General features: G+C 38.1%; 1 protein-coding gene across 2 annotated transcripts in view; it reads right to left on the reverse strand.

The window, feature by feature from the left end:
- Positions 1–14,414: 14,414 nt before the first annotated feature.
- LOC116526842 (lithostathine-1-beta) overlaps positions 14,415–26,120 on the reverse strand; it is a 60,893-nt gene continuing 49,187 nt past the window's right edge. The window contains exons 1-6 of one of the 2 annotated variants that reach the window (XM_032243479.1): positions 17,307–17,444; positions 16,904–17,013; positions 16,170–16,288; positions 15,725–15,862; positions 14,883–14,994; positions 14,415–14,675 (exon numbers count right to left, since the gene is read on the reverse strand). In XM_032243479.1, the coding sequence (XP_032099370.1) occupies positions 14,608–14,675; positions 14,883–14,994; positions 15,725–15,862; positions 16,170–16,288; positions 16,904–16,967 (501 nt within the window). In that variant the 5' untranslated portion in view covers positions 16,968–17,013; positions 17,307–17,444 and the 3' untranslated portion in view covers positions 14,415–14,607. Of the gene's footprint in view, positions 14,676–14,882; positions 14,995–15,724; positions 15,863–16,169; positions 16,289–16,903; positions 17,014–17,306; positions 17,445–26,120 lie in introns of those variants that run through there. The other variant, XM_032243478.1, reaches the window with a different exon arrangement.

Consider the following 26,120-nt stretch of genomic DNA (forward strand, 5'->3'; position numbering starts at 1 on the left):
GGGGAGGGACAGAAGTTCATGGGATGTTAATGTCATTTACCATGGAGGACTCCTCCCCTGACCAGGCATGCACTGAAAGGAGACTGTGGAAGAAGCTAAAGGGTTCTGGGGACTGTACCTTACACCTCACTTCCCCATATTAATAAATAACTCTAATGCCTCTTCAGAACTGTTGCCAGATGCGTTGAGGAGGAAGGGAAGGAGAGTATTGATAATGACAATTCATGGAACTTAACAAACTCTGAAAATTGTTGTCTTTCTGTTAAACACATGATAGGGATGATTGAAGCTTAAACTGTAATTCTCCAGGTACTGGCACAAAGTGTGCAAATACACCCTTTCCTAGTCCAGAGTAGGTCCATGTTATTTCATTTGAGCAGACACTTGCACTATGATTTTCATGTTCTGAAAAAATATGTTTTAAATATGTTGATTCCTTTTCAATCTCCCTACATAGAAGGCAGATACCATTGGAAAAACAAAACACAACAAAACCTCATGCACAGAAAGGTAAAGTGACTTACCCAGGATTGCACACTAATTACAGCAAGTGGTACAGATAGCATCCAGTTCCAATGATACTGACACCAGGATATGTGCTCTCCACTTCTCTGCTCTCTCACTCACCCTGAAAAAGCCGCAAAATTCTGAAACAACTAAACGGAATGTTATACATAGACTAAATCACATGTGGTTCCCTTCCCCCTGTTACAGGAGGACAAGGTTCAGAGAATTTAAGTGTTGGAACCATTATCCAATGGTTGTGGGAAAAATGTCTAAAACTCCAATCCACTTCCCAGCCTGATGTTCCTTGTACCACTTTGCTTTTCCTCTCTCTGCAGATGCCAGCAGCTGCTTTCCTTTGTGGTTGTTTTGGAAAAGCTTCCCATCCACAACTTCATCTCCAAAGGATAGCTCAAGTAATTGCCATATCCTCCTCTGAGTGTCTTCAGTCTCTCAAGTTTCCTAACCACCATCCCACTTCCTTCATGTATACACTTCACAGAAAAACAAAGTCAAAATCAGTTTTGTGAATGCATTGTCTCTACACTTCACTTGCTGAATCAGTTAACTAATGAGCTGAAGTTGCTGATGAGGCTTGATCTCTTTCTGTGGGCCTCCCAAGGAGAAATCACTCTGGCAAGGACTGTTGCCAGCTGTCCACCACAACTCTACCTTTTATAAGAGCAGGGGATCCTTGAAGCTAAAATGTGAAAAGATAAACCACGAGCCATGTTTAGAGCCATCAGCTATGAAACAAGATGGGCATTTCCAAACAGGCATTGACACTAGCTGCAGGAGCAGCAGAAATATGAACTGTCCTAAGATCTGAAACATAGGAACAGAGATGGAATTTGTGGGTTGAGACTGGATTCTCCCTCACATGAAGAGATCTCCTCAGAAAAAGAATGGCATGCCTCCAAGGCATAATATATTCATAAATCTAAAATGAAAGTCTAATGTCTGTCTGTGTATGTTTTAAGGTAAAGAGTAAAGAAGGTAATCAGATAACCATTTAACAAATAATCATTATAGCAATTGAGAAATTAAATACTAACTTGGGCTCAGATAAATCAAGATGGCAGGAGAATCAGGAGATGCTGTCACGTTTGTCTCCTACAAAACTTATGCTGAAATTTAATTTTCATTGTAACAATATTAAGAGGTGGAGTCTTTATGAAGGGATTGAGACATGAGGGCTTGGCCCTCATGAGTAATATTAATGCCATTATTAATGGGGAGTTTGGCCCTCTTTACCTCTTTGCCCTTTTGCCTTTTGTAAGGCAATGATTTAGCAATAAGGTCCTCACCAGATGCAGTAACTATATCTTACACTTCCAGTCTCTGATACTGTGAGAATATTAATTTCTGTTCAGAATCAATTACTCAGTCTCAGGTATTCTTTTGTAAGAGCTCAAATGGACTAAGACTGGAAGAATGCCTACCTTACTCCTTCTTCACCAGTGCCAGAACCAGTCATTTACATGAAGTGTCAATGGATCATGCTAAAAATATTTTAAGACTATTTTGCATTAGAGTTCATAAACTTTTATAATAAGAGTAGGGGATCCTTGAATCTAAAACATGAATGCAATTTGGTTTTTATGTGTAAGATGGGTGTATATGATATATATTCTGGATATAAGTATATACGTAGGTATATATCCAGAATATATACATATTGGGCTTAATATATCTATTTTGGAATTATGAAAGGTTTATTTAAAAGACAAGTCATAACTATAATCTGTAAGAATTATTAACTTGTAAAATATATTGGTTTAGAAGGGTGAAAAGGATCAAGTTAGCTGATAATTGTGAAAATTCCTTACCATCCCTATACATCTTTTAACATAAATAAATTTTAATCTTATTTAACCATTTTTTATTTAAAATTTTGTTACATTTGTACTTTAACCACATTGTAAATCGAACCAGATGGACGTTAGCTGAAAGATTTTCATCTTCAAGACTGTCTATAGGGGTCTGCTCAGTGACAGGTCATTAGGGGGATTTGTTTTAAGTCCTGAGTAGTAAAAAATTGCACTTACCCTCAGCAGCTTCTGGAAAGAAGAATAAAAAGAAAATCAGTAACAATACTTTGAATAGGTTTATCATAAAACATTTTGAAACTTAGAGAGAAGAGACAATTTTCTAGAAAAGTCTATCAAACTCATTCCAAAAAAATAGGAAAATTGAATGGATTTGCAGTCACTAAACAAATTAAAACTTAAGCTACAACACATAAAGAATCATTATGCTACAGACATCAATTAAAATAAACAACCCTGTTCATGGTGCTTTAAAAGGCTGGGGGCCTGAGAGATCTTGCAAGACTTTAAGAAACAGATAATATCAACCTTACCCAAACTATCAGAAAAGCCTGTAAAAGAGGGAAGTTCCCAGTTCATTCGTGAATATATTATAACTTTAATACCAGGTCTGAATGAAGGTATATTGAATATAAGATCTAGAAATCTGCAACAATTGCAAACTTAGATAAACGTCAGAAATTCAAAACCTGTATGTAAACAGTGTGACAAGCAGACTCTTGAGTATTCACTGTGAAAACCATATTCTTTATTTAACGTAATCTCAGTAGTGACATTTGCTATATTTCATTTCTCAGAATCTAGTCCCTATGCCCAGCTGACACGAAAGGAGAGAGTAGAACAGAAGGACTTGATTACTGCAGGGTGAAAGTCATGGTGTACCAAGGAGCTAAACATCAATTTGATTAAGGTAGATTATTTCTATCTTTTTCTGTGTGTTAAAAATTATCCTACTAAGAACATTTGTATAAAAGTTTTTGTGTGAACATAAATTTTCATTTCTAGTGAATAGGTCCCTAGAAATAGAATTGCTTGGTCACATGGTAACTTCATGATTAATATTTTGAGAATTATCAAGCTGTTTTCCAAATCAGCCATAAGTCTTTACACTTCCCACCAGCAGTGTTACAGAATTGCAATTTCTCTACATTATCAACAATTCTTGTTATTATATTACTGTTTTTATTATAGCTATATTAGTATCTATGTGAGGTACACTCTTCTTATGGTTTTGGTTTGCATTTCCCTCGTATCTAATGATGCTGAACATTTTTCCGTGTCTTATTGGCCATTTGTATATCTTATTCTTGGAGACATTTCAAATCTTTTGCTCATTTTTAATTGTATTATTTGTCTTCTAGTATTGAGGTATAAGATAGAGAGATGAGACTTGTATATAAGATATGCAAGATATATGTGTGTGTGTGTGTGTATATATATATATATATATATATATATATATATCTTGTATATATATTATGCATACATACATCTTATATACAGATCCCTTATCAGATGTATGATGAGCAAGTATTTTCTACCATTCTATTAGCTGTCTTTTCAATTTCTTGATTGTGTCCTTTTAAGCACAAAATTGGTAAATTTTATTGAATTCTGATATCTATTTATTATATTTTAAATATATATGTATATATTTACCACCTGTGTTTTTGATGTCATAACTTTAAAAAAACTATTGCCCATTCAAAGGTCACAGAGGGTTGCTTATATGATTTCTTCTGTGTGTTTGACAGTTTTATCTTTTAAATTTGTCTGTGATCCATTTTGAATTAATTTCTATGTGTAGCTTAAAAATAAGAACAAATTAATTCTTTAGCATATAGTTATACGGTTGTCCCAGCACCATTTTCCAAAAAATTTTCTTCTCCATTGAATTTCTATGACAAACTTATCAAAAAAACTAACTGTAAATGAAAAAGAGTATTCCTGGATTCTGAATTCTCTACCACTGAAATCTGTGTTTATCATTATGCCAATTCCACACAATCTTGATTATTGTAGCGTTGTAGTAAATTTTGAAATCTAGAAGCATAAGTCCTTCAATGTTGTTTTTCTTTATTCAGATTGCTTTGGCTCTTCTAAATTTCCAGATGAATGTTAGGATCATCCTGTCAGTTTCTGCGAAAAAAGCCAGCTGGGACACTGATAGGGATTGTGATAAGTCTGTAGATCAATTTGGGGAGTATTTCCACCTTAATATTATATATTAAGGTTACTGAACAAAAGATATATTTTATTTAGTTTGCTGATTTCATTTACCAATGTTTTCATTTACCAATGATAGTTTATATTGCTGTACAGAATCTCTTTAGTTTAATTAGATCCCATTTGTCAATTTTGGCTTTTGTTGCAATTACTTTTGGTTTTAGTCATGGAGTCTTTGCCAATGTCTATGCCCTGAATGGTATTACCTAGGTTTTTTCTAGGGTTGTTATGGTTTTAGGTCTTACGTAGTCTTTAATGCATCTTGAGTTAAATTTTGTTTAAGGTGTCATTTTTAGTGTACAAAACTTAAACGTTTTAAAAAGTGAATTTCTAAAAGTTTAATTCTTTTCTATGTTAATTCAATGAAATTGTTTCTTGACATGATTTTGAATTGTTCACTGCTAGCATATGGTTTATCCTACAAAATATTTCTTGTATGTTTGAGAACTGATGTTTTGCTGGTGTTGGGTGAATCATTTTATAGATGTCTGTATGATCCAGTTGGTTTAGAACATTTTCAAGTGTCCTACTTCCTTATTGATCTTTTAAGTGCTCTACTCACTATTCAAAGTGGTGAATTGAGGTGTATTATTATTAAATTATCTACTTCTCCCTTTAATTCTGTCAGTTTTTGTTTCATGTATTTTGTTTTACCTCTTTTTATTATTTTTATACCTTAAGTTCTGAGATACGTGTGCAGAACGTGCAGGTTTGTTACATAGGTATACATGTGCCACAGTGGTTTGCTGCATCCATAAACCTGTCATCCACATTATGTATTTCTCCTAATGCTATCCCTCCCCTTGCCCCCATCCCCCAACAGGCCCCTGTGTGTGATGTTCCCTCCCTATGCCCATATGTTCTCATTGTTCAATTCCCACTTATAAGTGAGAACAGTAGGTGTTTGGTTTTCTGTTCATGTGTTAGTTTGCTGAGAATGATAGTTTCCGGCTTCATCCATGTCCCTGAAAAGGACATGAAGTCATACTTTTTATGGCTGCATAGTATTCTATGGTGAATATGTATCACATTTGCTTTATCCAGTCTATCACTGATGGGCATTTGGGTTAGTCCCAAGCCTTTGCTATTGTAAAGAGTGCTGCAATAAACATAAGTGTGCATGTGTCTTTATAGAATGATTTATAATCCTATGAGATTGCTGGGTCAAATGGTATTTCTGGTTCTAGAGTCTTGAGGAATCACCACAATGGTTGAATTAACTTACATTCCAATCAACAATGTGAAAACATTCCTATTTCTCCACATCTTCTCCAGCATCTGTTGTTTCCTAACTTTTTAATAATTGCCATTCTAATTGGCATAGATGTTATCTCATTTTGGTTTTGAGTTGCATTTCTCTAATGACCAGAGGTGATGAGCTTGTTGTCATATGTTTGTTGGCTGAATGAATGTCTTCTTTTGACAAGTGTCTGTTCATATCCTTCACCCACTTTCTGATGGGGTTGTTTGTTTTTTCTTGTAAATTTGTTTAAGTTCCTTGTAGATTCTGGATATTAGCCCTATGTCAGATACATAGATTGCAAAAATTTTCTCCCATTCTATGGGTTGCCTGTTTACTCTAATGATAGTTTATTTTGCTGTGCAAAAGCTTTTTAGTTTAATTATATCCCAATTGTCAATTTTGACTTTTGTTGCAATTGCTTTTGGTGTTTTACTCATGAAGCCTTTGCCCATGCCTATGTCCTGAATGGTATTACCTAGGTTTTCTTCTAGGTGTTTTATGGTTTTAGGTCTTACATTTAACTCTTTAATTCATATTAAGTTAATTTTTGTATCAAGTATAAGGACTGTTTTTTATGATTTCCATTCTTTTGCATTTGCTGTGGAATGTTTTACTTCCAATTATGTGGTCAATTTTAGAGTAAGCATGATGTGCTGCTGAGAAGAATGTATATTCTCTCGATTTGTGGTGGAAAGTTCTGTAGATGCCGGTTAGGACTGCTTGGTCCAGAGTTGAGATCAAGTTCTGGGTATCCCTGTTAATTTTCTGTTTCAGTGATCTGTCTAATATTGACACTGAGGTGTTAAAGTCTCCCACTATTAATGATGCGTGAGTCTAAATCTCTTTGTAGGTCTCTAAGAACTTGCTTTATGAATCTGGATGCTCCTGTATTGGGTGCATATATATTTAGGATAGTTAGCTCTTCTTGTTGCATTGATCCCTTTGCCATTATGTAATGCCCTTCTTTGTCTTTTTATATATTTTCTGGTTTAAAGTCTGTTTTATCAGAGAGTTGGATTGCAACTCCTGCTATTTTGTGTGTGTGCTTTCCATTTGCTTGGTGAATATTCCTCCATCCCTTTATTTTGAGGCTATGTGTGTCCTTGCACATGAGATGAGTCTCCTGAATACAGCACACTGATTAGTCTTAACTCTTTATTATTATTATTATTCTTTAAGTTCTGGATACATGTGCAGATCTTGCAGGATTGTTACATAGGTATACACATGCAATGGCAGTTTGCTGCCTCCATCCCCCTTCACCTACATTAGGTGTTTTTCCTAATGTTATCCCTTCGCAATCTCCCCAACCCTTGCTATGCCTCCCCTAACCCCCCACCCCAGAGCAGATCCCAGTGTGTGATGTTCCCCTCCATGTGTCCATGTGTTCTCACTGTGGAACACCCACTTATAAGTGATAATATGTGGTGTTTGGTTTTCTGTTCTTGTGTCAGCTTGCTGAGGATGGGTTCCAGATTCATCCATGTCCCTGCAAGGGACATGAACTCATTATTTTTATGGCTACATAGTATTCCATGGTGTATATGTGCCACATTTTATTTTTCCAGCCTGTCATTGATGGGCATTTGAACTGGTTCCAAGTCTTTGTATTGTAAACAATGTCTCAATGAACATGCATGTGTATGTGTCTTTATAATAGAACAATTTATAATCCTTTGAGTATATACCCAGTAATGGGATTGCTGGGTCAAATGGAATTTCTATTTCTAGATCCTTGAGGAATTGCCATACTGTCTTCCCCAATGGTTGAACTAATTTACACTCCCATCAACAGTGTAAAGCATTTCTATTTCTCCACATCCTCTCCAGCATCTGTTGTCTCCAGATTTTTTAATGATCACCATTCTAACTGGGGTGAGATTGTATCTCAATGTGGTTTTGATTTGCATTTCTCTAATGACCAGTGATAATGAGCATTTTTTCATATGTTTATTGTCCACATAAATGTCTTCTTTTGAAAAGTGTCTGTTCATGTTCTTCACCCATTTTTTGATGCAGTTGTTTGTTTTTTTCTTGTAAATTTGTTTTAGTTCTTTGTAGATTCTGGATATTAGCCCTTTGTCAGACGGGTGGGTTGCAAAAATTTTTTTCATTCTGTTTGTTTCTGGTTCACTCTAATGATTGTTTCTTCTGCTGCACAGAAGCTCTTAGGTTCCATTAGATCCCATTTGTCTATTTTGGCTTTTGTTGCCATTGCTTTTGGTGTATTAGTTTTGAAGTCCTTGCTTATGCCTATGTCCTGAAAGGTATTACCTATGTTTTCTTCTAGGATTTTTATGATGTTAGGTCTTATGTTTAAATCTTTAATCCATCTGGAGTTAATTTTTGTATAATGTATAAGAAGGGGCTTCAGTTTCAGATTTCTGAGCATGGCTAATCAGTTTTCCCAACACCGTTTATTAAATGGGGAATCCTTTCCTCATTGCTTTTTTTTTTTTTTTTTGGTCAGGTTTGTCAAAGATCAGATGGTTGTAGAGGTGTGGCATTACTTCTGAAGCCTCTGTTCGGTTCCATTGGTCTATATCTCTGTTTTGGTACGAGTACCATGCTGTTTTGATTACTGTAGCTTTGTAGTATAGTTTGAAGTCAGGTAGTTTGATGCCTCCAGCTTCGTTCTTTTTGCTTAGGATTGTCTTGGCTATGTGGGCTCTTTTTTTGGTTCCATATGAAATTTAAGGTGAGTTTTTTTGCAGTTCTGTAAAGAAGGTCAGCAGTATGTTGTTGGGGATAGCATTGAGTCTGTACATTACTTTGGGCAATATGGCCATTTTCACGATATTGATTTTTCCTAACCATGAGCATGGAATGTTTTTCCATCTGTTTGTGTCCTCTCTTATTTCCTTAAGCAGTGGTTTGTAGTTCTCCTTGAAGAGGTCCTTTACATCCTTTGTTAGTTGTATCCCTAGGTATTTTATTATCTTTGTAGCAATTGTGAATGGGAGTTCACTCATGATTTGTCTCTCTGTTTGTCTATTATTGGTGTGTAGGAATGTTTGTGATTTTTGCACATTGATTTTGTATCCTGAGACTTTGCTGAAGTTGCTTATCAGTTTAAGGAGAGTTTGGGCTGAGATGATGGGGTCTTCTAAATATACAATCATGCCATCTGCAAATAGAGACAATTTGACTTCCTCTTTTCTTAACTGAATACCCTTTATTTCCTTTTCTTGCCTAATTGCCCTGGCTAGAACTTCCAATACTGTGTTGAATAGGAGTGGTGAGAGAGGACACCCTTGTCTAGGGTCAGCTTTCAAAGGGCATGCTTCCAGTTTTTGCCCATTCAGTATGATGTTGGCTGTGGGTTTGTCATAAATAGCTTTTATTATTTTGAGATATATTCCATCAATACCTAGTTTACTGAGAGTTTTTAGCATAAAGGGTTGTTGAATTTTGTTGAAGGCCTTCTCTGCATCCATTGAGATAATCATGTGGTTTTTGTCTTTGGTTCTGTTTATGTGATTGATTTCATTTGTAGATTTGCATATGTTGAACTAGCCTTGCATCCTCGGGATGAAGCCTACTTGATCGTGATGGATAAGCTTTTGGATATGCTGTTGCATTCAGTTTGCCAGTATTTTATTGAAGATTTTTTGCATTGATTCTCATCATGGATATTGGCCTGAAATTTTCTTTTTTAGTTTTGTCTCTGCCAGATTTTTGTATCAGGATGATGTTGGTCTCATAAAATGAGTGAGGGAGTATTCCCTCTCTTTGTTATTGTTTGGAATAGTTACAGAAGGAATGGTACCAGCTCCTCTTTGTATGTCTGGTAGAATTCAGCTGTGAACCCGTCTAGACTTGGATGTTTTTTGGTTGGTAGGCTATTAATTGCTGCCTCAACTTCAGACCTTGTTATTTGTCTATTCAGGGATTCAACTTCTTCCTGCTTTAGTCTTGGAAGGGCTTAAGTGTCTGGGAATTTATCCATTTCTTCTAGATTTACTGCTTTATGTGCATAGAGTTGTTTGTAGTAATCTGATGGTAGTTTGTATTTCTGTGGAATTGGTGGTGATATCCCCTTTATCACTTTTTATGGTATCTATTTGATTCTCCTGTCTTTTCTTTATTATTAGCCTGGCTAGCCGTCTATCTATTTTGTTAACCTTAAAAAAAAAAAAAAAAACAGCTCCTTGATTTAATTATTTTTAAAGTTTTTTTTGTGTCTCTATCTCCTTCAGTTCTGCTCTGATCTTAGTTATTTCTTGTCTTCTGTTAGCTTTTGAATTTGTTTGATCTTGCTCCTCTAGTTCTTTTAATTTGGACCATAGAGTGCCGATTTTAGATCTTTCCTGGCTTCTCATGTGGGCGTTTAGTGCTATAAATTTCCTCTAGGCTCTGCTTTAAATGTTTCCCAGAGATTCTGGTATATTATGTCTTCATTCTCATTGGTTTTGAAGAACATCTTTATTTCTGCCTTCATTTTATTATTTTTCCAGTAGTCATTAAGGAGCCGGTTGTTCAGTTTCCATGTAGTCATGTGGTTTTGAGTGAGTTTCTTAATTCTGAGTTCTAATTTGATTGTGCTGTGGTCTGAGAAGCTGGTTGTTAGGATTTCCATTCTTTTGCATTTGCTGAAGAGTGATTTACTTCCAATTATATGGTCAATTTTAAAGTAAGTGTGATGTGGTGGTGAGAAGAATGTATATTTTGTGGCTTTTAAGTGGAGAGTTCTGTAGATGTCTATTAGGTCTGCTTGGTCCAGATCTGAGTTCTAGTCCTGGATATCCTTGTTAATTTTTTGACTCATTGATCTGTCTCATATTGAAAGTAGAGAGTTAAAGTCTCTCACTATTATTGTGTGGGAGTCTAAGTCTCTCTGTAAGTTGTTAAGAACTTGCATGTATCTGGGTACTCCTGTATTGGGTACATATATATTTAGGATAGTTAGCTCTTCTTGTTACATTGATCGCTGTACCAATGTATAGTACCCTTCTTTGTCTCTTTTGACCTTTGTTGGTTTAAAGTCCATGTTATCAGAGATTAGGATTGCAACCCCTGCTTATTTTTGCTCTCTGTTTGCTTGATAAATCTTCCTCCATCCCTTTATTTGAGTCTATGTGTGTCTTTGCACGTGACATGGGTCTCCTGAATACAGCACACCAATGGGTCTTGACTTCTTATCCAATTGCCAGTCTGTTTCCTTTGACTGGGGCATTTAGCCCATTTGCATTTAAGGTTAATATTGTTACGTGTGGATTTGATCCTGCCATTTTTATACTAGTTGGTTGTTTTGCCTGTTAGTTGGCGCAGTTACTTCATAGTGTCAATGGTCTTTACCATTTGGTAGGTTTTTGCAGTGGTTAGTCCTGGTTGTTCCTTTCCACATTTAGTGCTTCCTTCTGGAGCTCTTGTAAGGCAGGCCTGGTGGTGATGAAATATTTCAGCAATTGCTTGTCTGTAAAGGATTTTCTTTCTCCTTCACGTATGAAGTTTAGTTTGGCTGGATATGAAATTCTTGGTTGAAAACTCTTTTCTTTAAGAATGTTAAATATTGACCCCCATTCTCTTCTGGCTTGCAGGGTTTCTGCAGAGAGATCTGCTGTTAGTCTGATGGGCTTCCCTTTGTGGGTAACCTGACCTTTCTCTCTGGTTGCCCTTAACATTTTTTTCTTAATTTCAACCTTGGTGAACCTGAAGATTTTGTGTCTTGGGGTGCTCTTCTTGAGGAGTACCTTTGTGGTGTTCTCTGGATTTACTGAATTTGAATATTGTCCTCTCTTGCTAGGTTGGGGAAGTTCTCCTGGATATTATCCTGAAGTATGTTTTCCAACTTGGTTCCATCTCCCCATCACTTTCAGGTGCACCAATCAAACATAGGTTTGATCTTTTCACATAGTCCCATATTTCTCTGAGGCTTGTTCATTCCTTTTAATTCTTTTTCCTCTAATCTTGTCTTCATGCTTTATTTCATTAAGTTCATCTTCAATTTCTGGTATCCTTTCTTCTCTTGATCAATTCAGCTATTGACAGTTGTGTATGTTTCTCAAAGTTCCTGTGCTATATTTTTTAGCTAAACCGGTTATTCTAGTTAGCAATTCCTATAACCTTTTATCAAGGTCCTTAGTTTCCTTGAATTGGGTTAGAACACATTTGTTTAGCTCAGAGGAGTTTGTTATTACCCACTTTCTGAAGCCCACTTCTGTCAATTCATCAAACTCATTCTTTATCCAATTTTGTCCCTTTGCTAGTGAGGAGTTATGATCCTTTGGAGGAGAAGAGGCATTCTGGCTTTTGGGATTTTCAGCTTTTTTGGTCTGGTTTTTCCTAATCTTTATGAATTTATCTACCTTTGGTTTTTGATGCTGGTGACCTTTGGATGGAGTTTTTGTGTGGGCATTCTTTTTGTTGATGTTGATGCTGTTGCTTTCTGTTTGATAGTTTTCCTTCTAAGAGTCAGGCCCCTTCTGCAGGTCTGCTGGAGTTTGCTAGAGGCACACTCCAGACCCTGTTTGCCTGGGTATTACCAGAAGAGGCTGCAGAACAGCAAAGTTTGCTGCCTGCTCGTTCCTCTGGAAGCTTTGTCCTAGAGAGGCACTCTCCAGGTGCCAGCTGGAGCTCTCATGTATGAGATGTTTGTCGACCCCTGCTGGGAAGCATTTCCCAGTCAGGGGGAATGGGGGTGAGGGACCCACTTGAGGAGGCAGTCTGTCCCTTAGCAGAGCTCGAGTGCTGTGCTGGGCGATCTGCTGCTCCCTTCAGAGCTGGCAAGCAGGAATGTTAAGTCTGCTGCAGCAGTGTCCACAGCTGCCCGTCCCCCCAGGTGCTCTGTTCCAGGGAGATGGGAGTTTTATCTATAAGCCCCTGACTGGGGCTGCTGCCCTTCTTTCAGATATGCCCTGACTAGAGAGGAGGAATCCAGAGATGCAGTCTGGTTACAGTGGCTTTGTCACACTGCAGTGGGTTCTGTCTGTTTCATGTATTTTGAGACATCTTCTTGAAGGATTAACTACTTTATTATTATAAAATGTTCCTTTTCTTCTCAAGTAAAGTTTTTTGCTTTAAAGTAAAATATGTCTGATATTAGTATCATTGCAGACAAAGCTGGTCCCCCCAAAAATGGAGTCTTTCCCTATTCAGTGTCACAAAGCCAATACATGAAACAGAAAGTGAATGTCAAGCACTGCAGGCTTTATTTGATGGCCATGGAATTGAGAAGCCAGAGCATGACTCACAAATCAACTTCTCCACTAGTGAGGGGTGAAGGGGTTAAAATATAGTGTTTCTCTAATGAAAGGACTGAACATTAAAAACAAAGGGAAGAACATTCATGTCTTTTCTGAAAATAGGTTGTGAACTTCCTGGAACCAGAGTATGCCTTCCTTTTTGTCCTTTTATTGCTTCTTCTGGCTGTTGTCATGGTGATTGTCAACTGTCGTGTTGTCAGTGGGAGTGTCATTTAGCATGGAAATGAGACCATAATGAACCAGATGCCTTTTGAGGTCCTTTGGTGGCAATCTTGATTCTAACTAGCCTCGGCTGATCTAGTTACAAAGGAAACATTTTACTGCAGGCATACTGTTTCTTAAAGATAAGCGGAGTTAGGACGGGGTTGAAATTCAGCAATGTCACATAGGCATTATACTGGGCAACAGTACAGAAACCAGTATTCTTATTGTTTCTGTTTGCAAGATATATCTATTTCCATTCTTTTACTTCCAAGCTATTTGTGTCTTAATCAAACTCATGTCTCTTATACATAGCACATAGTTGAATCTTGTTTTCATTGTTGTTACTTTAATCCAGGCTGACAATTTGTTTCCTTTGTTACCCCAGTATATATATGATTACAGCATCCACTTAATAGAGGCAGTTCTTCTTTTCTTTTCTGTCTTTCTCAACCCAAAGGTACTGAACTGATCATTTTTTATCTTTTCCTCCATTCTTATGTTGCAGCCCCAAAGAGCAAGCGAGCATTTAATACTATTTATACTATTATCACATTTAATACTATTAAAATAGTATTAAATCATATTTAATACTATTATTGATACAATTGATGTTATGAGATGAATTGTGTCCTTCAAGAATTAATTTGTGAAAGTTCTAAAAGCAATATTTCAGAATTTGACTTTATTGGGAGTTAAGACATTTAAAGAGACAAGTACTCCTGTATATTTAATTTACATAATTTATCAATTAATTATTCATTCATCCAAGAAGTAGCATTTAATGAACTTTGCTTGCTGGCCTCTAAAAATGTACCACCAATGCACTCCGCACTGTAGATCTAATAATTCTTGAATTATCACTTCAGTCATGACTTCAAATTGCATAACCGAGAACAGATGTATCCCCCTCAGACCCCAACTATGTGAATTCCTCTAGATTATCAAATACTATAGTCAGTTTGGATCAACAATTTAATTATTTATGTAACTCACTAGGTCCGTGTAACATGTATTGTGGATGAAATCTTAATCTTTATCTTGTCATAGCAAGGCCACCACATGTTCATAAGTCCGGCATACATAAAATGTGAGTGGGGTTTTAAAAAGTGGATGGGCCAGGGCAAGCTCTGGAGTGTGACAATCATTCCCACCCCAACCACCCAGGCATGGGCTGTAGAAAGAGCAAATGCAGAAGACAGACAATGGAGAAAAATATGTTAGTTTTTATTGTTCAGGGCTCTAGAGACTGGGACAGGTGAAGGTGCTGAAGATCAGAGATGCAAACGCAGTAGGGAGGAGACAGCCTGAACTGAGTTGGAGAAATAGTCTTGTTTAATTTTTGACTTCATAGTAATTGCAGGACCACCAGTTCTAGATGTCCATTTTTTAGATGTCTCTAGTTTTTGAACTTGCAAACAAAGGAGAACTTCTTCTCACAAGATTCATCCTTCCATTTCTTGAATCCTACAGTACAATTAGAAGAGTCAGAATGAGAAGATCAGAAAGAGGGTAGCCCCCCCTCAACCTAGGACTCAGAACAAGAAACAAGAGGAAACATTCTCTTATTTTCTGGATGAAAATACTCCTTTCCTCTATCCCAGTCCTCATGTTCAACCGCAGAGATAAGTGGGAGGGAAATTGCAACAAGGGGTTAGATTCTCTGCCTTTTACCTGAGCATGAAGTCAGGCTTGCACAGTAGCCAGCATTAGCGCTGCTTGGGGCTCCAGTTTCCCAGGATTTGTAGGAGACCAGGGACCCACTGCTCCAGTGCCAGCGGCGATTCTAGGTGGGGAAAGGCCAGAAAAGGGACTGTGATCACTGAAAAATCGATAGAACAACCAAGCCTTTCTGCACACGCAGAGACAGGCCAAACTATAGGGGAAAGAATGAACATCGTTGTCACTATGAATATCATATCATTTCATTTGCTTTTGTTCTAAGTTTCTCCTTCTCTGGAATGTCCAAATTCCTCCTCCTCTTCTAGCAAACAATAAGTGTCCAGAGTTTGATACACAGACTGATAAAAGTCCCTTACAGAGAGTAGTTCCTGACTTTTTTTCCTGAAGCTCGGAACTCTCATATCCAGCATAAAATTGGCTATACAGTAGTTGTTGATATATTATTTACTTTAACAATATAGTTCCAAATAGCAATAGATTCTGCTCCTCTACTCTTTCTCTATGTAGTTTACAGAGTGATCTCTTCCAAGACAGACAATAGCAAAGTAGGGAAAAAGTTTTACATAAAGATGCAGAAGTAGCCATAAAGAAGTAGACAGAATGAGTTTGTGCATGAATTCCCACAAGCCCAGAAAATTCAACCTTCAACTCATGTCTCTAACTACCTACACTGAACCTCACAACTCACACATTATAAGATCTATAAGAGGTTCCTTTTATTTAAACAAACAAACAAAAAAAGATACAAGTTGGTGCTCGAGGTGCCAGACCTTAAACGTCCCTCTTACCTCTCAAATATGTTTATAGGGAAATAGAGGAGACTGCAGACTGACCTTTTTGGGGTCATGAAGGCCAATCCAGACACTGTTGTCATCAGTGCTACTCTCCTTAATCAGTGAGGCCACGAAGGCACCTTCCGACTCGGTGAGCACAGACACCAGGTTGCCTGAGTGCATGTTCTGGCAGTAGAGCTATTAGAGAAGAAAATGTAGCACTCAGTGGAGGAGGAAGGTGTGAAGGATATACGGAGACCTCCCAGAGGATGTAACAAAAAAGGACATCACAGAAATGTCCCTGATGATGCTGTCATTGACCACCAACATCTCTGTGCTGGAAATGTGTCAAATGATGGGATAAAGTACATTGGGGAAGTTTTGGACCAGTGGTGGAATAGGGAAGGGATCCGTCTTATCTCATTGCAGCCACTGAACACACTGTAAACTAGCAGCTGCCACTACCTTCATGAGCCTCCCTTCCCACGCTGCTCTCCTCACTCACATCTGCATCAACCCAGGTCTCAAGGTCTTCATTAAAGTAGTAGCAGTAGGATCCATAGGCATTGGTGCCTTCTGGGCAGCTGATCCGGGCTTTAGGCAGCTCTGTCTGGGCCTCCTGGCCTGGGGGAAAAAAGTGTCAATTAAGAAAGACTCTCAGCGCAAGGAAAGGCTGGAAGGTGAATTAAGAGCTTCTGAAGTTCATTTATAAGAATATACTGATACAGTGTATACTGGGGTGACTGCTCACTTCTGCCCTCCCGCATCTTATCTCTTTTCGCTCTGGTTTCCTTTGCTCAACACAAGAGCACACAATAAATAGGTTAAAGAAATATGTCCTTGTTTTCTTTTTTATTTCTGAGGCTCAGGCGTCTGCCTTTAGACTCAGGTTTTCACCTCTCTCAAGTTTCTCTTGGTTTCCCTGCATGCAATATTTACCTTAGCTCTCCATCCTATCAATATCTACATAAAAACATCCCCCAAACTGCCATCACATATATATTCAATCAGATGAACTCAACCACAATGGTCACCTATAAGTGATCCTATCAAATTCTGTTTCAGACACATGAACGAAATGAGGATGTTTTTGAATGGGATGAGATCAGCGATAATGATCACTGGACGACAGAAAACAACCCCTGATGTTGGCTCTGCTGTTTTTCCAGTGAACCCACATGCATGAAGATGGAGGGAAGACTCCAGGGCTGGTGTGAGAGGTGTAAGGGAAAATCTCACCTTGGCTCAGAGATGGGAACATCAGGCAGGAGATCAGCATGAAGCATGCATTAGTCTGAACCATGCTGAGCAGCAGTGAATCTCTTGCTTGAGGAGCAAATCAGCAATCTCTATAGCAGAACACAGGGAAGAGGGTTTGAAGAAGAAAGCAGAGCACCTATTATCTTTCTAACATCCTTTCCTCTCTGAATTCCTGAGAGCAGGAAGGTCCTCTGAAATAGTTATAGTTGCAGATATTTCCCTTTTGGTTTGGGGATTATACAGGCCAAATTACCCAAAATCAGCTTTGGTCTTGCTTAATCTTCATTAATACTGGGATACAGAAAATCACCCTGTATCTACCTCAAAATGAAAACAGAAAATCCCATGTTAGACATGCCCTTCTCCTCTAATGACCCCTTACCTATTGGTAAGTGTCTTGTCTACTTGAGGTGGCTTGTCAGCCCAGGCAGTGTAGGACCTTTATATCAGGATCTGAGAGAGAACCCCATGATATTAACTATGGGTGGAGCAAGGAGTAAGGGTCAGAAGGCCTACAGAAGGCACTGATGGCAAGAGATTCTGGCATCAGGAATAGCTTATTCCTGGCACACACTAGGAGTAGTCACAAGTGACATCAACTTACCATAAACAGGTTGGCAAAGTGTCCAGGTTGATGTCAGGCTTTGTTTGCCCTTCCTCCATAGCATCCAGGTGTCCAGTTCCCATGGCCTTTAGCAGTCCTAGAAAGAGCAGAAGAGTAGATTTCTTTGTGCTGTGTAAGTATGGGATCCTTTTTTTTGGTGTTAGACATGGGTAGGGGTAGGGGAAGGGTCAACTGAGTCCAAATGATCAAGCCCAATTATCTGGTGGCTTTAAGTCATTTCTTCATTCCTTTTCAGGTTCAGGAACCTCTCACGACCTACTTCAGAAGGCAAAGTGTATTAGTCCATTTTCACACTGCTATAAAGATACTATCAGAGACTGGGTAACTTAAAAAGAAGAGAGGTTTAATTGACTCACAGATTTTCCTGAGGTTTGGGAGGCCTCAGGAGACTTACAATCATGGAGGTGAAAGGGAAGGAAAGCATGTCTTACATGGCAGCAGGCGAGCAAGAGAGATTGAATACGGAAGAGCCCTTTATAAAACTATCAGATCTTGTGAGAATGCACTCACTAGCATGAGAACAGCATGGGGGAAACTGCCCCCGTGATCCAATAGCCTCCCACTAGGTTCCTTCCTCAACACATGGGGATTATAAGGATTATAATTTGAAATGAGATTTGGTTGGGATCACAGAGCCACACCATATCACATGGGTTAGTAGTTACATAAATTTAAACCAGCATTTCCAGCAAGGTTTGAGCATGAGTAGCTAACATGATACCAATATTCTCAAAGTCCAAGCAGGTGGGAACTGCAGGGAGCTGATACCTAAGTAAGTTCAAAGTAGTGGAATATAAAGTTATTGGTTTGAAGTCAGCTCTCTGTTGTTGTGAAGCTACAGCAGGTGATGTAGAATTAAATGCTTTCTGAAATTCCCATTAAATATCCATTCAGATTCAGGGAATAAGAGCAAATCTGGAATTAAAAATTCAGTTGAAAAACTAACCAAAATGTTCACAGAAATAAAGATGGTTATATCAATTGGGATAAATGTCTAAATAATATATTTTGAAATACTAACAGCAGTTAAATTAAATAAGCTTAAACATGAACTCATTTCAAACACATAGTGCTGAATTTACAAAGTCAATTGCAAAAATTTAAACTAATAATATTAAATATGCTTTTTAAAAGGCTAATTATTTATATTGATAATCTACTCACATGTAGTTTCAAGTAAAATAAATCCACAATAAAATGCTATACAAAAAATTTCATACTATTTTTCTGGAAATTATGTAATTTTTTTCTTTACAATAGTCATTTTAAACATAGATGACAGAGGTCAATATTGTTTAATCTAATAGGTTCAAAAGTGTTCATCAAATTATTCCAATTTATTTCAGCATTTTCTAAAAATAATGTTTTCTTAAAAGCTTATAACCAGAGAAAGATGTGTTTTTTTTTCTGTAAATAAGAATTTCAATAATATTATGCAGAGTTACAAAGGGTTAAAGAAGAGAGAAGTCTAGTATGCTTGTTACCACAAGTATATCTTGCCAAAATGAAACAAGCAATTATTATTATTATCATTTTTGAGATAGGATCTCTCTTTGTCACTGAGGCTAGAGTGCAGTGGCTCAATCATGGTTCACTTCAGTCTTAAGCCCCTGGGCTCAAGCATTCTCCCACTTCAGCATCCTGAGTAGCTGGAAGTATAGGCTCACACCTCCATGCCAGGCAAATTTTTGTATTTTCAGTAGAGACACGGTTTTACTATGTTGCCCAGGCTGGTCTCAAACTCCTGGGTTCAAGCAATCTGCCTGCCTCAGCCTCCCAAAATGTTGGGTTTACAGGGAGGAGCCACTGTGTTGGGCCGATATTTTAAAAGTAACACAAAAAAATTATTTGCTATATTTTTTAAATGAGAGTTTTTCTTTGCATTAAGAAGACTTCAAATAGACAATGACTTTTCAGGTACAAAAGATCTAATACTTTCAAATACATAATAAAAAATATTGTGGTGAGCCTGACATAAAAGCCTTTTAAAACAAATAAGAATTTACACAACTCTCTCATAAAATGTTTATTGCTATTTGACCATTTAGGTAACTAACCCTATTGTTCACATACATGACTTGCCAAATTCCACACCCAGGTAGTAAAATTGAGGACATTTACTGGCAACCACTTTGGTTCCAAAGTGATGCCTTTGTCAAGTAAGCCAAGTTTATCTCCTTGTCCTCAGGATTCTGGAGGTCCTGTCCTCTGAACTAGTTTTACAAGGTCCTAAAAAGCTCCTTTTAGCCCTTTCCTATCTATTTCCTCTGTTACTCTTCACAGGGGTAGAAAGGGGTAAACTGGACATCTAGTGTTAGTATGTCCCCAAGTGGGGGCTATCTCTTGATAAGCCTCAATAAGACTTAGAAAGTTTCAAAACTGTGGCTTATTTTTGTTGCTATTGGCCATCTGCTATCAACTGTTCCCTGTTTTCCACCTTTTAACAGATTTTTATTACGGACAGAGAATCTCTCTCTTGTTTAAATCTCTTGGCAGGCATGTGAATAATAGCCTGTCTGCAGACTTTAGCCTGGAAAGGAAAGGAGCTGAAGAAGTACCTGATGCAACAAGAACTTTCCATGGTCTGCTGTGTCATGCAGATGTAAAGAAACCTCCTTACAAATTAGCCTCTTCTGCTTCACAGGAAAGCTTCAGTTTATTTAACACGAACTGTCATCACGTGCTCTTTATGCCAGGCACTATTCAACCTATCTAGCTCTCTGAGGCCTAATTTCAATATATAACCACCCACTGATCATGGCCATGGCCAGAGGCACCATAAGAAGAGTTCAAAAGAAAATATAATTTAAGATATTAAGCACCCAGTCCTTATTCTACAAGTTAAATTTTCCTTTACACATGTTATCATCATAGCTGTGTGTGTGTGTGTGTGTGTGTGTGTGTGCGCGCACGCGCGCGCGTGTGTGTGTGTTTAAGGAAATGGGAGTTGTTCTTTAGAGCCCTCATGGCCTAACTGCCTCTTAAAGGTCTCATCTCTTGACACTGTTACAGTGGGAATTAAATTTCAACATGAAATTTAATTTTGAAGGGGCAAACATTCAAATTATAGCATCCTGCCTCTGGCACCCCTAAAACTCATGTACTTCTCACATACAAAGTAATTTCATTTTAACACAATAGTTCCCAGTCTTAACTCATTGTAGCATAATCTTAAAAGTCTATGGTCTAGATTCTCATCTAAATATCAAAATTGGATATATGTAAGGCTCAGGTTATGATTCATTCTGAGGAAGATTCCCCTCCAGCTGTGAAATCAAACAAATTATTTGTTTCTTAAATATATAGTGGAGCAAGCATAGGATAGACAACTCCCTAACAAAGGACAGGAGCAGAAAATAAAAAGAATTAACAGGTTCAACTAAATCCAAATCCCTACCAAAAAAATAATATTAAATCCTGAGGTTTGAGAATTTTCTGTTTTGGCTCCAAGTCCCACCATCGGCACAGACTGGGGCAGGGTTTGGGCCCCCATGGCTTTTCTGGGAGCAAGCGATGCTGCAGCTCTCATAGGCTGGAATATTATGGCCAAAGCTTGCTGAAGCTGGGTTTCAAACCATTACTGGAAAATGCAGGAATTTTTGATTTTTAGTTTTAATTGGAGGAAGAATTTTGCCAAGCAATTGATTTAGCCAAAAAAGAGAATGTATTGAAGGAAGATAGAGAATAGATATTTTATTTTCTCTTTTCTGCTTATATTTAGCATGCCTGTTTTAGCTAATCTCTGGGGTGTAAAATTTTTCAAACCTCCCTTTTCACAGAAGTTTTTCCCTCCTGCTTATATTTAGCTATTTGCCTAGCAACCCACCCCCTAATGTTTCATTAGGAATTATGCTAGTGGGTAATCTCTGTGGTAGCCTTACCCCTGTGTCAATTCTCTCTGTGAGCCCTGAGGCTCCTTGATGGATCCTTTGAAATCTAGCTCTTACAATCAGCAATCGTGGAGAATTAGCACTCTATGGACACCATCAAAACTTATACCCTGTACTTTCTGGAGTGGTGGACAGAGTCACACTTGAGCCTCTTTAGGCCATTTCTGAGATGGCTTGAAGGAGCTGCTCAAGAATGCAGGAATCAGAGACTCAAGGAAGCCTGCGTGGTGAGCAACAAGGTCCCAAGGGCTCCCAAGACTCCTCTTTTGATCTAATTCTGTTCTCCAGGCATTGGCATTCTGGGCTTGTGATGGGAGGGGCAACAACAGTGATCTCCAGTATGTTTCTGTGCTCACCCTCCTATTGTTTTGATGAATAGCAGCTGGCTTGCTTCTAGCCATGCTAATCTCCTTATCAAAATTGGCCACACCATAGGTTTTTCTTTTCTGAATATGCCTTTTCTTTCTTTAAAACATAGCCAGACTAATAATTTTCCAATTTTTACTTTCTGCTTCATTTTCAATATACATTTCATATCTAAATTTTTTTTTTCTCATTTTACTATTGACAGTTTTAAAAAGCCATGCAGTACCCTCAGCAATTTGCTACTTAGATATTTCTTCCACCAAATATTGTAACTTGTGGTTCTTAAATTCTGCCTTTCATACAATGATGGGACACAGAGACAATTCAGCCATGTTTGTTGTCACTCAGTAAAAAGGATAAACCTCGTGTCATTGTGCAATATCATGCTCTGCATTTCCATCTGGAATCTCATCAGAATTACCTCAATCATCCATATTGCTATTATTTTCTTCAAAACCACTTAAGTAATCTCACTGAATGAGGGAAGATACCCCTCTTTCCTGCATCTTGTTTCAGAGGAGGAGTAAGTAAACGTTGAGACATAGCAGGCATGAGGTCAGTGATAGGGTCGGCTGGCACCGCTGATCAGGCCTGGAGGTTAAAGATTAACCCCCCCACCCTTAATCCCCCACCTTTAATCACATTCCTACCTATAGATCACAGGCATAATATGGGAAACACCCTCCAATGTTCTCCCTCAATCTTGCTCAAACCCCCACCTGGTCACATACCCCATGCCTACTTCATCAATCGTGACCCTCTCACATATACTTTCTAGAACTGTAAGCCTTTAAAAGGGCTAGGATTTTCTTTGTCAGGGAGCTTGGTTCTTGAGACATCACTTCCTTCTTTAAATCTGGTGTATGGGAGGTTTCGTCTGTGGCTTATTCTACTACATGATGATTTAGTTTTTGCCTATGGCTCTCCTCTCCTTGATCCCTCACCAGAGTAGCCCTTAGAACTCTGTTAATAGCAATCTAGGCTTTTTCTAGCCTGATCCTTTAAGCTCTTCTGCCCTCTGTCCATTACTGAGTTCCAAATCTGACACACATTTTTAGGTGGTTCTGATAGTAACAACCCCAGTTCTGGTACAAATTTCTATCTTAGTCCATTTTCTGCAAATAGAATGAAACACTTGAGACTGGGTGATTTATAATAAGCAGAAAATTATTTTCTAACAGTTCTGGAGACTTGGAGTTCATTATCAAGATGTTGGCATCTTTCAAGGGCCTTCTTGCTGTTTCAGGACATGGCAAAAGGCTGAAGGACAAAGAAGTAAAAGGGAATTGAATTAGCCATTTTATAATGATATTAATTTCAATTATGAGAACAGAGCCTTCGTGGCTCTATCAATTCTTTTTTTTTTTTTTTTTTTTTTGAGATGGAGTTTCGCTCTTGTTACCCAGGCTGGAGTGCGATGGTGCGATCTCAGCTCACCGCAACCTCCGCCTCCTGGGTTCAGGCAATTCTCCTGCCTCAGCCTCCTTAGTAGCTGGTACTACAGGCACGCGCCACCATGCCAAGCTAATTTTTTGTAGTTTTAGTAGAGACGGGGTTTCACCATGTTGACCAGGATGGTCTTGATCTCTTGACCTCGTGATCCAACCACCTCGGCCTCCCAAAGTGCTGGGATTACAGGCTTGAGCCACCGCGCCCGGCCGGCTCTATCAATTCTTAAAGCTCCATGTAAATATGATTTCAATATTCAGTTAATTTCAACATGAGTTTAGGGAGGACAAACTTGATAATTTTCTCTGATTCTTTTAATATCTCCATTTATCTGAACCCTGGTTAATATTCATATCCTCAATTGGCATAATGGCATTTGTTTTAAGGTTATATGGTTACCTGTCTTATACTTTTTATAATTTTATAGCCAGAAATACATTATGGGTTTAGTTCAGATTCGTGAATTTACCTTGCCTTGGAGGCATGTCATTCATCCTTTGAGGAAAAGGTCCTTTCAGTTGAGAGAAAATTCAGTCTTGGTTCTCAAATTTCACTTCTATTCCTCAATCTCATATGTTACAGCAGTTTATATTTCTGTTAGTTCTGTGGTTTGTGTATTTAAAAAGGACAATACTGTCCACCAGGTGTGTTCTCTGAACATAGCTATTGATTTCACTTTTTATGTTTTATAGTTCAGGGATTCTTTAGTCCTACTGTCAAACTACAGAGGAAAAATTAGACAAAATTAATATAAATAGAGAATTTATATGGGCCAAGTTTGAGGCCTACAACCTGAGAGCATAAATTCAAGTTTCCCTGAATATATGCTCCAGTTAGCAGCAGTTGTCAGTAGGTTTTTAAAGGGAAAAATAAGAGGCAGTTTCTAAGTTCTTTATCGAGAGTTTACATTTGTGATATTGTGCTGGCCTAGAGCCAGAACCAGAGCAAAACTATTTTATAAAATGCAAAACTGTTTTTAGATAAGTTGAAATGGTTGCCCCATTCTCCTCACAATAACTACTGTCCTTGGCCTCTGTAAATAGAACTGCCAGTTTGTTCTTCAAAACTATGTAAAGCTGCTTACCTTTTCTTATCAGTAACTGCTCTCTGTGGCCCTAATGTGACAGGCAAGCAGTCCTAACCCATGCCATCTTGGCTCCTGCGACTTGTAATAAGTAACTAAGGTCTGTGATTTCCACCTTAACCAGATAATGTGTAAACAAATGTTTATCTTTGGCTTCTGTAAACCACTTAAGTAACAAACGGAATGACAAAAGTCCCCATCCCTTGGAATGTCCGGAGACCCCCACCCTCATCTCTGCCCAGGAGGTAATTTACAGAATCCACTAGCCCTCGGAATGTCTGAAGCCTTTTCATCCCCATCCCTGCCCCTCACCCCCACTCCCAAGGTGGTTTTTCGGGTATAAAAAATCGCGGCACCCTCCTGTTGCCGCCACAGGTTGGAGAGACGTGAGTCCTCTGTGGTCGCCGGCATAATAAATGACCCTACAATCTGGCATACTTTTGTCTTGTGATAACTTTCTACATTCGGTCAAATACAACACATTAATAACAAAGGAAGGTTTTTGACAGGTTATACATTGTAGTTTGTGTAAAAAGAAATCACAAATGTGAAGATAAGAAGTGAGACAGCTAGTCAGGAAGTAAATGCCCTTAAACAGTTGCCCCCAGGCATGGGTGTGAGGGGGCATGACCAAAGCTCCACACTCATGACTCTCTGGGCCTGATAAATTTTGCATACCTCACGTAAGTCAGAGCTCTGAACTATTTTTTTCTCTTCTTATTACAAAGGATAATTTACTTATATCTTGAAGATCAAAACTGTTGTATTTTTTCCCAAACCAATTTCGGCCTTCCAGCCCATAGGCTTACAGTGGACAGCTGACAATAGTCCTTGCCAGAATAATTTGTCCTAGGAAATAAAAATAAAAAAAAATAAAAAAAAAAAAAAGAAGAAGAAATGAAAAGAAATCAAACCTTGTTAGCAACCTCAGTTGGTTATTTAACTGGCTCAAAGACTAGGAAGTGGAGACAATGTGTTCACAAAACTGAGTTTGACTTCACCTTTCTGTGAGGTATGTAAACAGAGGAAGTGGGATAGTGGTCAGGAAACTTGAGAGACTGTAGACACCCATAGGAGGATATGGCAATCACTCCAAGTTTCCTATGGAGATGACGTTGTGGATGGGAAACTTTTACAAAATAATCATAAGTAAAATCGCTGCTGGAGTCTGCAGAAAAAGGAGAGAGCAAAGTGGTGGAAGAAACAGAGAGCTGAGAAGCAGATTGAAGTTACTGGTTTTTCTCACCACTGCTGGATAGTGGTTCAGATACTTAAACTCTCTGAACAATGTCCTCTTAGAGAGGGACAGTTTAATCACATGTGATCCTATCTACTTATAACATTCCCTTCTTTCCAGTTGTTTTAGAATTTTACAGCTTTTGCAGGGTGGGCAATAGAACACACAGAGAGTACAGAGCCTGGTGTCCGATTCACAGGACCTAAATTCTGGCTGTGCTGCTTTCTGTAATTACTGTGTGACCTTGGGCAAGTCAACTCATCTTTTGGTGATTAAGGTATTTATTTATGTTGAATTTAGAGTTGTTTTTAGGTTAACATACTTAACACATGTAAAAATACTTCTCAGAACATACAAATTAAAATTAAATATAATATAAATATTCTAGACTAGGAAAGTGTATTTGAAGGCATTGTGCAAGTATAGAGAGGAATTGTAGTTTAAGCTTTAATCATCACTGCTATGTGCTTAGCAGAAAGTCAGCAGTGTTTTTGCTGAATGCATCATCACCATCATCACTCCCCCCTCCTCTTTCTTCTCATTGT

The sequence above is a fragment of the Sapajus apella genome, unplaced genomic scaffold (assembly GCF_009761245.1).
Source record: "Sapajus apella isolate SASKATOON/1434 unplaced genomic scaffold, GSC_monkey_1.0 scaffold52, whole genome shotgun sequence".
NCBI lineage: Eukaryota > Metazoa > Chordata > Mammalia > Primates > Cebidae > Sapajus > Sapajus apella.